Source organism: Gymnoscopelus braueri, assembly GCF_963280865.1.
Source record: "Gymnoscopelus braueri genome assembly, chromosome: 12".
NCBI lineage: Eukaryota > Metazoa > Chordata > Actinopteri > Myctophiformes > Myctophidae > Gymnoscopelus > Gymnoscopelus braueri.
In genome coordinates, this window is record NC_137614.1 from 35,981,948 (window position 1) to 35,995,324 (window position 13,377).

At 39.2% G+C, this 13,377-nt stretch overlaps 1 protein-coding gene across 1 annotated transcript; it reads left to right on the forward strand.

The window, feature by feature from the left end:
- Positions 1 to 5,035: 5,035 nt before the first annotated feature.
- LOC308097317 (uncharacterized protein) lies at positions 5,036 to 11,310 on the forward strand. Its single transcript, XM_080445048.1, has 8 exons — positions 5,036 to 5,128; positions 6,204 to 6,282; positions 6,493 to 6,569; positions 6,886 to 7,036; positions 8,410 to 8,525; positions 8,817 to 8,895; positions 8,984 to 9,092; positions 10,025 to 11,310. The coding sequence occupies exons 4-8, from the start codon at positions 6,935 to 6,937 to the stop codon at positions 10,975 to 10,977; spliced, it is 1,359 nt and encodes a 452-aa protein (XP_080301174.1). The 5' UTR covers positions 5,036 to 5,128; positions 6,204 to 6,282; positions 6,493 to 6,569; positions 6,886 to 6,934; the 3' UTR covers positions 10,978 to 11,310.
- Positions 11,311 to 13,377: the final 2,067 nt, after the last annotated feature.

Here is a 13,377-nt window from a genome sequence, read left to right on the forward strand (position 1 = left end):
GACGCGATCAAATGTGAGATCAGTCTTGCCCAAATATGGAGTTCCACACGGCTCCAGACTGACCTCCAAGCACTCTGGTGTAATGGGTGCTGCCTACAGTAGCATACTGTAAATGGACTGTGACAGTATATCATATTAACCAACTGAGTCGAGGATGAAAACTCAAAAGTTGATTCACTGATATGAATGAATTCATAAAAAAATGTGTGCTTCTCGATTATTCAATTAATCAAAAGAATCGAAAAGAACTTCTGTGTCTTTTGAGGTTTCCTTAATTTCATATTAATATATTATTTATTTTTAAATTATATTGTTCTGTATTATGTTTGTTAAACATTGTTTTGTAATTCAGTATATATTTTTGTCTGTTTTATCATCCATGCGCATAGAAAACCCTTCAAACGTAATAGACTGTGGAGGTGTGTCTAAAGCCTGTCCTGGACAGGAGTCTCCGGACGTAAAAACAGATGATGATGTGCGTTTGATTCTCTCTGTACAGGGTCCAGGTCCGGTTGACGACGGGCCACGCTTTGAGCCAAAGGCGCTCCAAAATGTCCAGATGCCCCTCCACTCTGCCACCTGTAACGAGTACACCTCAAACAAACTCAACTTCCTGTAAGGCAGCGGTTCACAAATGTTTTAGCTCGAGACCCAAAAGAGTAATTTGATGTCTCCCCCGGGACCCAAAGTTGTGAAAATAGCAGATCTACAAGCTCACAGCGCGTCACAATGAAAATGTATTTTTCTAATTTATGAAATCTCTTAGATTTTTGTATTTATCTATGAAATTCTTTTGACTTTTTTTTTTAATTCAAGAAACATTGTGAATTACTTTGGACATTTTTAGATTAAAAAAAATAATAATAATAATGAAAAACAAAATAGAAGGGATATTTAGTCGCGACCCATAAAAATGGGCCTGTGACCCACAAATGGGTCCCGACCCACTGTTTGTAAGGGGTCAGGGTTTGTGGGAGTGTCATTGGCGTGAAATCAGGTATCTGCTTTAAAGGGGACCTACTGTATTCAAATCAAAATGTTTACTGCACTGAATGCTGCTATAGTAGGTGTTTTTTTTTATATACTTTCAAAATGAGCTGCCGGCAACTCGTGATAGATTACTTTTTATTGTTGTTATGCAAAGTTTATATTTACAATTTACTTAAAGTTAGACTTCATAGCCATGGTATATGGTTAATATACCACACCTATCAACAAATAGATTGCAATCTTGTTTTATATTATGCATTATAAGTTGCTGACATAATGTATTCTAAGTTCAAGGTTCATAATTCTTTGTAGGACTCATTCTCAGTGTGATGGCTGATGGGAGGCCGCTTAAATGAGCTCCTGTAACGTACTGTAACATAACATAATGCAACGTGAGAGGAGGCTCTCAATTTAATTATTGAGGAATCCTTATTATCTCCGCCAGGCCGAAAGTGCTGGATAATAAGATAGTGAGATAATAAGATAGTGCTGGAGATTATGTTTTTGTCCTTGTCTGTGTGTCTGTATGACTGTGTGTATTTGCTGAGCTAATTTTGCAACCCACTGGATCAATCACCTCCACATTGTTTGTACACACTGCCAGTAGGCCAAGGAAAACACTACATTTTTCAAATCGGCCTCATGGTGACGCTATACCAGCCTGATTAAGTTTTGGCCTATAACTCTTGAACCGTAGGTCATACAATCCAAACCTTTCCCCTGGATTCCTTGGATCATTTTGCAACTCCCCACATAGGGAAATCCTATTTCTGCCTAAATAGATTTTCTGCCATTTTGTATCTAATTTAAAACACACTTTTTGCTACAGCTCCTACATATTTTGTCCAAGGCTCGCTACACGTTATCTCTGGAGTCATGTTATAACCACGTATCATGCAGATGTTTGATATAGCCTATACCATATTGCTATAATTGGCTTCCAACGTTTGTAGGAGAGGCCTATTTACAAATTAATGTTAGAAATACATTATCCAACCAACCCCAAATTTGACTCTCTTATTGAGGGGCCTCTATACACAATGCGTGTCACACACAGACACACACACACACACACACACACACACACACACACACACACACACACACACACACACACACACACACACACACACACACACACACACACACACACACAGACACACAGACACACAGACACACACACACTAGTGTCTAGGGAGGCATCTGGATTCACATCCATTCCATAGGGTGTAGTTCCAAAGCTGTTGGGCCAATCTAATCAATGCCTCATTTTATAGCGCTGATTCTCTACTTTTATATGAAAGGAAAGAAATTATAACATTTTGAATGATCAAGACTTATAGACCAAAAAAGTGATCCAATATAGTGACACCATGATGCCGATTGGTGTCACCATGATGCCAATTTTCCCCTGCATATAGGGCCTCAGATTGTGAACCTCGCTATTACATTTTGTGGTTGAATAAATAAATAAATAGGTGCCGTTAATATACTGTGGTTACCTGCGTGTTCCCATAAAAGGGGGGAAGGCCACAGTGGTCATAGGATTGCTGCCGTAGATGAGGAACTGCTGGAAGTTTTTCTTTGTAAAAATGGATTGAGATTGTTGTATCTTGCTGTACCTCAATGTATTCCTTCTGCATGACAATAGCATGACTGAACCGAACATCATCATTTCCCACCACCACGACCAAACACATATACCCCTCTCAGGAGACATACTGTAACTAAACACCTAGTCAAAAACTGTGTAAAGAGTTTAATTTCTGGTTGAACCTCACCTGGATTAGCCTACATATTGCACTAACACTAGCACTAACACTAACACTACACTTGCCTTAAATAGGAATTCACAAGTGACCCGCTAATGTAATGAACTACTAATGCTATTACTAACTACTATTAACTGTTAATGTTTGTCGTTGCTTAATTCGCGACTGCTTAGAAATGAACTTGAGGTTGCTGTCTTCATAATTCAGAACCTTCACCACAGAGGTTAATTAATACACTGATTGTTTGTGTCGTTGTCTTACCTGTATGAAGATGTGAAGCCACTAGTTTGAGCAGAGACTGCAGCAGTAGAGAAATGGGGTCCATGACTCCAAACATCAAGGCTGCATGCTCAAACTAGTAGCTGTCTGGTATCTGGAGAGAAGAGCTTGGTAAAAAAGACAAAAAGGTCGTGAGAGACTGTGACAACACCACAGTGTCTTCTCCTGTGTTTATTTAACGACAGTGATCCACAGTGTAGTGAAAAACTTTAACCTGCTCCTTAGAGAAATGTTACATTAACATTTCATGCTACATGGAAGTACAGTAGGCTACGATCAGCCGCAGGATTTTGGTGATTGTGGTGTGAAAACTGCTGGCTTAAGCCATCCTTCCCGGACTGCCTCAGTTCATACTGTATCTGTATTTACGTATGTGCCTCTGTTGTTTGTCTCTGTATAGAGCACACCAGCAGCGTCATTTTTTATATTTATTTAGAGTCAATGTGACCTTTGTCTGCGCTGAATTCTATATGTTCACTATATGAGAACATGTATTGACTCTGTGATCAATAAAAGGGAATTACAACTGCTACCCATTAGTTGTGTATTGTTTGTAAATGCCACAATGTTTCTTGGGTTGTTGTTGAAGGCAAGTATTATTATTTTTAACTTTCTAATTGAAATGCAGAAATAATACCTGTAATACCATAAATCTGGTTGAGCAGCTCAAAGGGTGTCAGTGATCCTAAGAAAGTGGCACGATATCCCTTTCAGTTGAAAAAACATTAGTTTCAACAGATCCTTGAAATATGTTGACCAATCAACACATTAGGTGTTTGAAAAATCCTATACCTTCTTTGACATGACCCGATTAATTGAATTCGATATAAAGAGCCACATGACAGAAATGTTAAGATGGTTAGTGTATCTTAGACATTTAGAAATTATATTCAATCTAGGAACTGCAGGAAATTTTTCTTTGTAAAAGAAATGCATATAGGGCTGAAGGTTAGTGTGTTTTGTAATAATAATCAAAACCTACAATCTACAAGTAACTAGTAGGCTAACTAAAGTTTTCATATAATTGTAGTGGGGTAAAAGTAAAAGAATAGAAAATGGTAGGCCTACATACTGAAGAAAGTAAAAAAAAGTACCTCAACATTGTAAGTACAGTACTTGAATACATGTGATGTACTCAGTTACTTTACACCACTGACTATACTGTTTATTTATTATGTTGTTATAACTACCCTATACACTCCATGTAGGCTACGGCAATAAATACAAAGACTTCTCAGGATTTTGCCCTTCTTCGACGACATGAACTGATTTCACATTCGGTTCATATATTAGCCCATCATATAGGGTAATGTGTGTGTGTGTGTGTGTGTGTGTGTGTGTGTGTGTGTGTGTGTGTGTGTGTGTGTGTGTGTGTGTGTGTGTGTGTGTGTGTGTGTGTGTGTGTGTGTGTGTGTGTGTGTGTGTGTCATGCTGTACCTGCCAACTCTCCTGTTATTTCACCATTTCTGTTTTGGGGGATTCCACAAGCCATCCCCTCACTGATATGTGGTCTCTCTCTCTCTCTCTCTCTCTCTCTCTCTCTCTCTCTCTCTCTCTCTCTCTCTCTCTCTCTCTCTCTCCCTCTCTCTCTCTCTCTCTCTCTCTCTGATTCTGGCACACAAAAAAACTCTCTTTCTGAGAGAATGGGAATGTTACTCTTTTGCTGTCGCTTTATGTATTATGTCTGGATAAACTCCAGTCGCTCCCCCCAAAACACAGTCACCCCGGGGAAATCCAGCGACCTCAAAACGGTCCTCCACCTTGTAGCCTATTCATAAACGTAACCTCAGTAAACTATGTCTAAACTAAACCTAATCTTATTTATTCCTAAACGTAACCTCAGTAAAACATTGTCACGCCCTAACCTTATTCCTAATCTTAACCTCAGTAAAACTATGCCTATTAAACCTTTAATTTATTCCTCACGTAAAACACTCTTTTTCGAGCGGTACACGAAAATAATAGGCTCAATTCACGTGACGTCAGTTCACTTCCGGGTTTAGTGTTAGTGGTGATGTACTGGGATTTCTCCGTCAGGCTAAACAGTGTGTCTCCAGAACAAAGCCAGCAACTATTCGTGTTTTATGGTAAAGTAAATTCTACTACTGTTTTCTGTTTTATCATCTTGTTTTCTTGAAAGAACTATCGTTTTTTTACATTTTAAAATTCGGAAATTGCCTTAGATTGGGTTGAGAATGTATGCTAGCAATGCTAATAATATTAGCCCTGCTGTCTGCCTGCCTGTGTAACACTTTTTTTTATTATTTTCTTTTTTTATAAATGATGAAGTGGCGATGCCAGGGTGTAGGTTTTGTTTTAAAACTACAATGTATTTGTAATCAGATATAACATTAGTGTATATCCATTATAACCCAGTGTGTTATCCTTTGTATCTCACTGTGTGTGTACATATAGCTATAACCAAATGAACCCGACGTATTTTCAGTGGTGGAAAGTAACTAAGTACATCTACCCAAGTACTGTACTTAAGTACAATTTGTAGGTACTTTTACTTTACTGGAGTATTTCCAATATTCATTACTTTTACTTCTACTCCACTACATCTCAGAGGCAAATATTGTACTTTTACTCCACTGAAATTATTTGAAAACTTTATTAACTAGTTACTTTGCAGATTTTGATGATTATTACAAAACATACATTAACCACATTCCTACTTCTACAAGCTTGTGAGCTTGTAGATCTGCTATGGGACATTCTGCATAATGAGTATACTTTCTACTTTTGGTACTTTTTAAGTACATTTTGATACCAATACTGTACTTTTACTCAAGTACATTTTGAATTCCAGACTTTTACTTGTAACAGTGTTTCTACATTGCAGTATTGATACTTTTACTTAAGTAAAAGAATTGCGTACTTTTCCACCACTGCATGTTTTAACATCCCTGTGAAATAAGAGATGATTAGGAAATAACCTGACTTGATGCATTTCATGTTTACATGCAGATCTGAGAAGTTGAATGATAGACAAGTAGAGTATTTTATCAGGCGACACTATGGAAATGATATTGCATGATTTCAAAGCCTAGCTCTCATGAAATAATTTGTGAAGTTGCCAGAGCACTTATGCTCAGCTAAGGTTTTCGTTGTACACCTGCAACAACTGATTATTTACAACTGATTACTCCTTCCTTCAAGGTACCGGGCAGGACTGCATGACAGTGGTGTGTCCTCCTCCCTGAGCCAAGACAAGGTTTAACCTACCTCAACTATACAGGTATATGAATTCTTTGATTAACTGATAGAATGATAGACAAGTCAGATATTTTTTGAGGCGACACTATGGAAATGATATTGCATGATTTCATAGCCTAGCTTTCATGAAATAATAATTTGTGAAGTTGCCAGAGCACCTATGGTCAGCTGAGGTTTCCGTTGTACACCTGCAACAACTGATTATTTACAACTGATTACTCCTTCCTTCAAGGCACCGGGCAGGACTGCATGGCAGTCGTGTCGTCCTCCCTGAGCCAAGTCTGAACTTGACCTACCTCAACTATACTGGTATATGAATTCTTTGATTAACCACTAATAAGGTACATGAATCCTCAGTGGATACTGGATATCGATAATTTTTTATCATGTTTCTAAAAATGTATAGTCACTCACCATACTGACTCTTAATCTCCTGATTGATTACGTTATTAACATTTAGAAAAAGGTACAGTGGTACGATTATACAGTGAAGCTAAAAGGATAACACAAAAAAGCCCAGAGGACTTGTTTCCATTGCTGCCATTGTATCACTGGAAAGATTGTTCTCAAAATCTTAATCTAAACCATTTCCATGCAGATCATTATTGTTGCTATTTCTTTTCAGATTATGGAATTCACCAAGTCCCTATCACATCTGCCGCAAATGAGGTTCAATGATGTTGAACGACTTGTTGCCAAGTTTTCCCATACACCAGGTTCCAAACAGGAAAAAGGCTACAAGTTCTACTTCGAACAGTACCTGTTTGATTTTGAAGGTAAAGTGCTTTTGTCTTTTTTTATGTTGTCTTTCTGTTTTCCAAAATAAAAACATTGCATATAGCATACCATATTATTGATCAGGTTACTGTAGCACCACCTGCAAACTAACACCTTTCCATACTACTGGGGTAGTGGTTCTGAAATGTATAGGCCTACATATTAAGCCGTGGACCCCCATCTGAATAGGTTTTGTGCCAGGGACGCTGCAGAAGAGAAGATTTGTGTAAAAGTTTTTCATAATAATTCTTAAGATTGTAAGTACATATTTGAAGATAGCAGATCTACAAGCTCACGTCGCTGAGCTTTATAGTGGTTAAACTGATTTTGATACTATATTCATTAATTTTGCTGGCGACCCCACTTTGAAAACCACTGAGCTATAGACGAATCCACAGACGCGCTGTCTGCAGGCCGTCATAACTGCTGTGTCAAGCGGCTGCCGCTCCGCGACACTGCAGTTATGACGTGTCTGTGGAATCGTCTATAGAATATGTATCATAAAATATAAGTCAGTAATATGCCTGGTTAATCTTGCACACTTCTTCCCAAACAATGGAACACAGTCTCTAATGTAGTTGATCATGGTGTGGCGGTGAGAGGACGATGTTACCGGTCAATGAAGAAAAATGAGGAAGCTCACTACCTACAGGTTTCTCAGATTGTTAACCTGCAGATGGTTTTCCTGCAGTTGGTTTTCCTGCAGATGTAGTTCCCTGCGTTTGCAGATGTTTTTCCTGCAGTTTCCTGCGATTGCAGATGAGACTTTGCAGTGTTCCCACAATGTTGCATGTACTTCAGTGTGTTTCTCAGTCTGTCAATGATTTGTGTAGCTAAACTCCCCAAAACAACTTCATACATATAAGACATATATTTAAAAACATTAGTGTCTTTTTTTGGTGGACAAATAAAAGACTGAGAAAGATTCTGTGAGATCCAAATATATTCATTGGGCCCAGACAGCTGGCGTAGCCGTCTGGGCACCTACAGTAGGCTGCTAATGCCGCCTGACAGCGTATCGCAGGTTCGACTCCCGATCCCGACGACCTTTGCTGCGTGTCACTCCCCATCTCTCTCTCCCCATTTCCTGTCAGTCTACTGTACCTATCAATAAAGGCAGAAAAAGCCACAAAAGATACAAACTGTATATTCAAGTTTAAGGGTTGTTCACACCAAGCAATATAACTATAACGATAACTATTGTTCACCATTGTCTATTATAGTTATGATGTGGACACTGGCATCCACTTGAGATTGAACTTTTTTTTTGTGCTTGGTGTGAAAGGCCCTTATATACGGTATACACTCAACTTTTGATGTGTAAATGTAACGTGCACAGCAACAACACTCATTGTTATTTCCCTATTAACAGGTGACACTTTCGCAAAAGGTTCCTGTGGAACTGGAAAGCACGTCATGCTCTTGCGCTGCGGGCAAGGCACTATGTAACCACATAGTGGCACTGCTTTTTCAAACGGCACACTACAGGTACGTCCCAAAAAGTTCATTAAAAAAGTGAAACTTTCATATATTCTAGGTTCATTACACATAAAGTGAAATATTATATGACATGAATGAATGAATAAATATAGGGAAAAAACGTTTCAACAATATACATTTTTTTGGGATGCCAGCACACAGAGGAAGGCTTGACGCAGAAGACCTTGGGGTGCTGGCTATTTTTCACATTTTATGAGTCTTTTTGAGCTGTGCACCTGGCAAGTTGTATCTAAAATGTACTGAGTGCTTGTTTTTCATTTCTGTTATGTACCTGTATAGTACCCTAGGAGTCAAGTCTGTGCCATTGCCTCTGGCATGCACCAGCTCCCTGCAAAACTGGCACCGGCCACGTACACAGGTCAGATATGGATTTTTGTTTGATGTTGAACAAGTTCAACCGTTTGTATTGTCTTGTCTATTCATTATTCAACATTATTATATTATAGGGTATTGCACCAGAGGCGACAAATGACATGGAGGTGCGGAAACCAGTGCGAAGGACAAAAGACAGTGTCAGGACCGGTGTGAAGTGCACACTGTACAGAGCATATGCTGGTGAGTATGAGAATGAGCTCCCACCTGTACAATAATTCTAATGCATTTCTAACATACATTAAATATACCTTTCTTTAGGAATTTATGATTTATTATTAGTACCAGGGTTTGGCGGAACCCTTTTTTATAAAATGCAATATTTCAGGGACAGTTTGCATGTAAATGAAGAAGAAAGGCCAGCACTCACAAACGAGTCTTTCTGAACTTTTTAGTCATAATATCAAGGCCTGTGCCATGATATATAATGACAAAGTTCAGGACTTGTTTGAGTGCTGGCCTTTCTCTTTATTTACATGGATTTCTGTTGAACCGTGCACCTGGTAAAAATAAAGGAAAAGTGTATTGGACTGAATTGTGCACGTTTTGTTTCCTCCTTTGGCAGTTTTCATTACAAACATGTACAGGGAGGTGATAACTTATAAGTGTAGGTGTCTGCTTTAGTGTAGCCTCGATCTCCAGACTTTTTAAGCCTGGACCATCGCGTCGGTGTACCCGGTATCAGAGCCATAAAGAGAGTTCTGACACTAGCGTCGACTCCCATTGTAAGAATGGAATGCGGAAGTGCTCTGTCTATCTCAATGAGATAGTTCCAATGTTTGGAACTATAGCCCATAGGAGCCCGCTTTGCGGCGAGATCAAAGCGTGTCGTTAGTCTCTTTTCTACACTCTGCCCAGTATGAGGAAGTGTTCATTTCCCCAACCAACCAGAGTGCAGTGGGCGTCACTCGTAATGTTGTGTTAACGGGGCGGGGGTTGACGGACAGATCGGTGAACCAATGGGATCAGGCGCAATCTCTCTCCGGCTCTATACATCTATGCCCCTCTATACACGAAATCAGGAGCGTTGGGGCAGCCTAGCTTTAGTGTAAAAGAGCAGGTGTCATAATATTATGATAAATCTAAATTTGACCTCTCTCCCTTTTTTCTGTCAGGGCCACTTCCAGATACAGATGTCTTGGCGAGCGGGGATAAATTAAAAGACCGGCGTCCACAACCCGGCATTTGTAAACTGCTCCATGGGCTTAAGGACCTTCAGATGGTCGATTCAAAATTTGGCCCAGTGCCATTTGGGTCTGTTCTGTCTTATCAGTGCCCTCCCGAAGTAAGCGGAGACATTATTAAACATCCTGGTGGCCCAGAGTTCCCTCTGTTGCCTGTAGATGGTTACGCCTATACCTGTACATCTTCAACAGCTTTTCAGCCCAGCTACAAGCAACAATGCCACTTGGACAGCTTACAGGTGTCAAGGGAGGTGTCTGCTTCTATTGAAACAGAAACCCGCCAGCAGTCCGAATGCAAGCTGTGGACCGAGGTACGCAAGCCTAGACTTACAGCCAGCAGATTCCGGGAAATATGCCATGTTCGTGGGGAGTCGTCCGCGAAAGCCTTGGCAGCCCGCATTCTAAAAGGAACTCCACAGACAGCGGCCATGAAAAGAGGACTGGATCTGGAACCTGAGATACTGAGGCAATATGCAGACTTTCGTGATGTATCTGTGACACAGTGTGGGATCATAATCCACCCTGACGCACCTCACCTTGGAGCTAGCCCTGATGCTAAGGTCTATGACCCAAAAGTAACACCACCATTTGGGCTGGCTGAGGTAAAGAGTTGTGATGTTGAATGCAAGGCACAAGTTAAACACCTGAACACAGTACAAGGCAAGGCCTACCTTAAAAAGAACCACAAATATTATTATCAGGTTCAAGGTCAACTAGCCTTAAGTGGTCTTCAGTGGTGTGATTTTGTCACAGATACTCACACTGAATACACAATTGAAAGGATTTATAGGGATGAGGAGATTATCCAGTCAATGCGACAGAAACTTGATGAGTTCTATTATAATGTGTACATGGATGTGTTCTTAACCTGTAAACCTAAGTAAATGTACTCAAGTTTCTTACTTTACCTGCGTTTCTCTCTTCTACTTTTCCGTTCGGCTCTTCCCTTCAGGGGTAGCCACAGAGAATCATCTGCCTCATCACACTGTCCTCTGCATCTTCTTTCTAGTATTTAAAATCCTCCACCCCTATTTGTATGGTTATAAGCTTTGCTGAGAGTTGCACCCCACACTGTTTGCCTCCAAATTGACCAAAAATTGTGTCATTCTTTAGTGCTAATTGAGCTCTAATTTGTGCCGTTGAAATTAACAATTGTGCTTTTTTAATTTTTTTTATATCAATATTTATATGGTTATAAGCATTGCTGAGCGTTGCACCCCACACTTTTTGGCTCCAAATTGACCAAAATGTTCTCATTCTTTAGTGCTCATTATGTATAACAATTGTGCTATTTTTTTTTATTTTGTATAAATATTTATTTACATTTAAAAGGAGGTATTTAATGAGTGACGTCATTCTCCATGCTTCATTCAGTTCATTAGTGATTTCATTGCACCTGTTGCCAGTGTGCATCCATTAAAAAGTAAGTAATATTAGTTTCTGGATGCATTAAGGCCTAGACCTTCTTTTTTTTTATCAGAGTTTATTTTATGTAAAGGCTAAATGTCTTTGTTTGATATAATTAGCTACTATGATACACATGGTCTTATCCAGTATCAATACCACAATGTAGATATACTCCGTTACAAGTAAAAGTCTGGTATTCAAAATTTACTTGAGTAAAAGTACAAAAGTATTGGCATCAAAATGTACCCAAAGTAAAAGGACCCATTATGCAGAATGTCCCATTTCAAGTTGTATACAGTATGTTTTGTGATAATCTAAATCTGAAAAGTAACCAGTAACTAAAGCTGTCAAATGATGTACTGTAGTGAAGTAAAAATATTTGCCTCTGAGATGTAGTGGAGTAGAAGTAAAAGTAATGAAAATTGGAAATACTGAAGAAAGTAAAAATACCTCAATTGTACTTAAGTACAGTACTTGAGTAAATGTACTTAGTTACTTTAAACCACTCGTCTTATCTGTTTTTTCTATATTCTTTCATATAGAAAATCACACAGGTATGTGTACCTGTATGGCATTTGGAATCTTCACAGTGTGTGAAAAAAATAAAATAAATAGGCTACAAAGGCCTTGATGAATAAGATGATGATTCTATGATGGGGCTGTTTGTCACAATGTGTCAGAGTGCATTGCTGGTTCATAACAGGCTGTTGAAATAAGTTATACGAATGGAAGTCATACCCATTTCAACCCTAAGACATTTCATGTATCGTTTTCATATCAAAGATACTGTTTCAAAAATGTATTCAAAGAAAAAAATCACACCCAGTGTGAAGTGGGCGGTGTGGTCACAGTGGTCATCACAGTGATGGAAGTTCACTTAAAGAAAAGTAATATTGTGGACCAACCATTGTACACCCCTAACTTAAAAAAAAAACCCACAAATGTTTTTTTTTTAAAGTGCATAGTCCTATTTATAGGGCTATGCACATGTGTCATGTTTCACTAGCCAATCACAGTCCTGAATAGACTGTGATTGGCCAATCACGGTGCAGGGTTAGGGGGGTACACTGGTGGCCAATCACAGCGCAGGGTTGGGGGGGTGCAATGGGTGTCGAATGTCCAAACCTCACATATAGGGGCGGTTTCACCGCCCAAAAATCTGCATTTTAACATACAGTATATGCTGGTAGTTAAGGCCTATTAAAGTGAAAAGAGAACAGTTTTGCCTTTAAGAGATGACATTTATTAAGAAATTGATTTGGAAATTGACAATTGAAATTGATTGGAAATCAAAAATATGCAGTTCAAAATAATTTAATGGTGCAGTTTCCTTGCAGAAATAAAGTTTGCTAAACAAAAGGCTTCAGAAAATCATGTAATGGCAAATTTTGCTCTGATTGTCTGGCTTTTAACTATCTGTCCTGTGAGAACAACACAACATTTGGTTGTATTTTTGTTTTGTCAGGTACTTTTGTGACACGAGTTGACAGCTTTTCTCAATGAGGCCAGGTTGGGTAGGTGGCTAGGCCCTGGGTCACCAGCATGCATGGTTTTGAGAGCCTCAGCAGCTCTCCATATGTGTCTGTTTTCGACCTTCACAGAGTTCCTGGGACGCTTTTGCTCTCAAATGACAACTTGTGCTAAGATTTTCCATTGTGGAGAGACTCATCAATATTATTGATTATGCATGTATAAGACGCTGTCTTGTCAATCTCAGGGATGTTGTCACTGGTAATTCACAGTTTTGCATCACACTCAGTACAGTGTCCTATGATGTCAACATACTTTGTGGTGTCATTTGGATACACTTTTGCCGTCTTGAAACTCAATGTACATGAAGATTTAACTTTTCCCCATATCTCCTCAGGACATGAGCC

Excerpts from the sequence above, each read along its gene's own strand:
- LOC308097317 (XM_080445048.1), top strand. The coding sequence starts at position 6,935 with ATGATGTTGAACGACTTGTTGCCAAGTTTTCCCATACACCAGGTTCCA. Across the intron at positions 7,037-8,409 it reads GTACCTGTTTGATTTTGAAG|GTGACACTTTCGCAAAAGGT; the intron begins GTAAAGTGCTTT and ends CCCTATTAACAG. Across the intron at positions 8,526-8,816 it reads TTTCAAACGGCACACTACAG|TACCCTAGGAGTCAAGTCTG; the intron begins GTACGTCCCAAA and ends GTACCTGTATAG.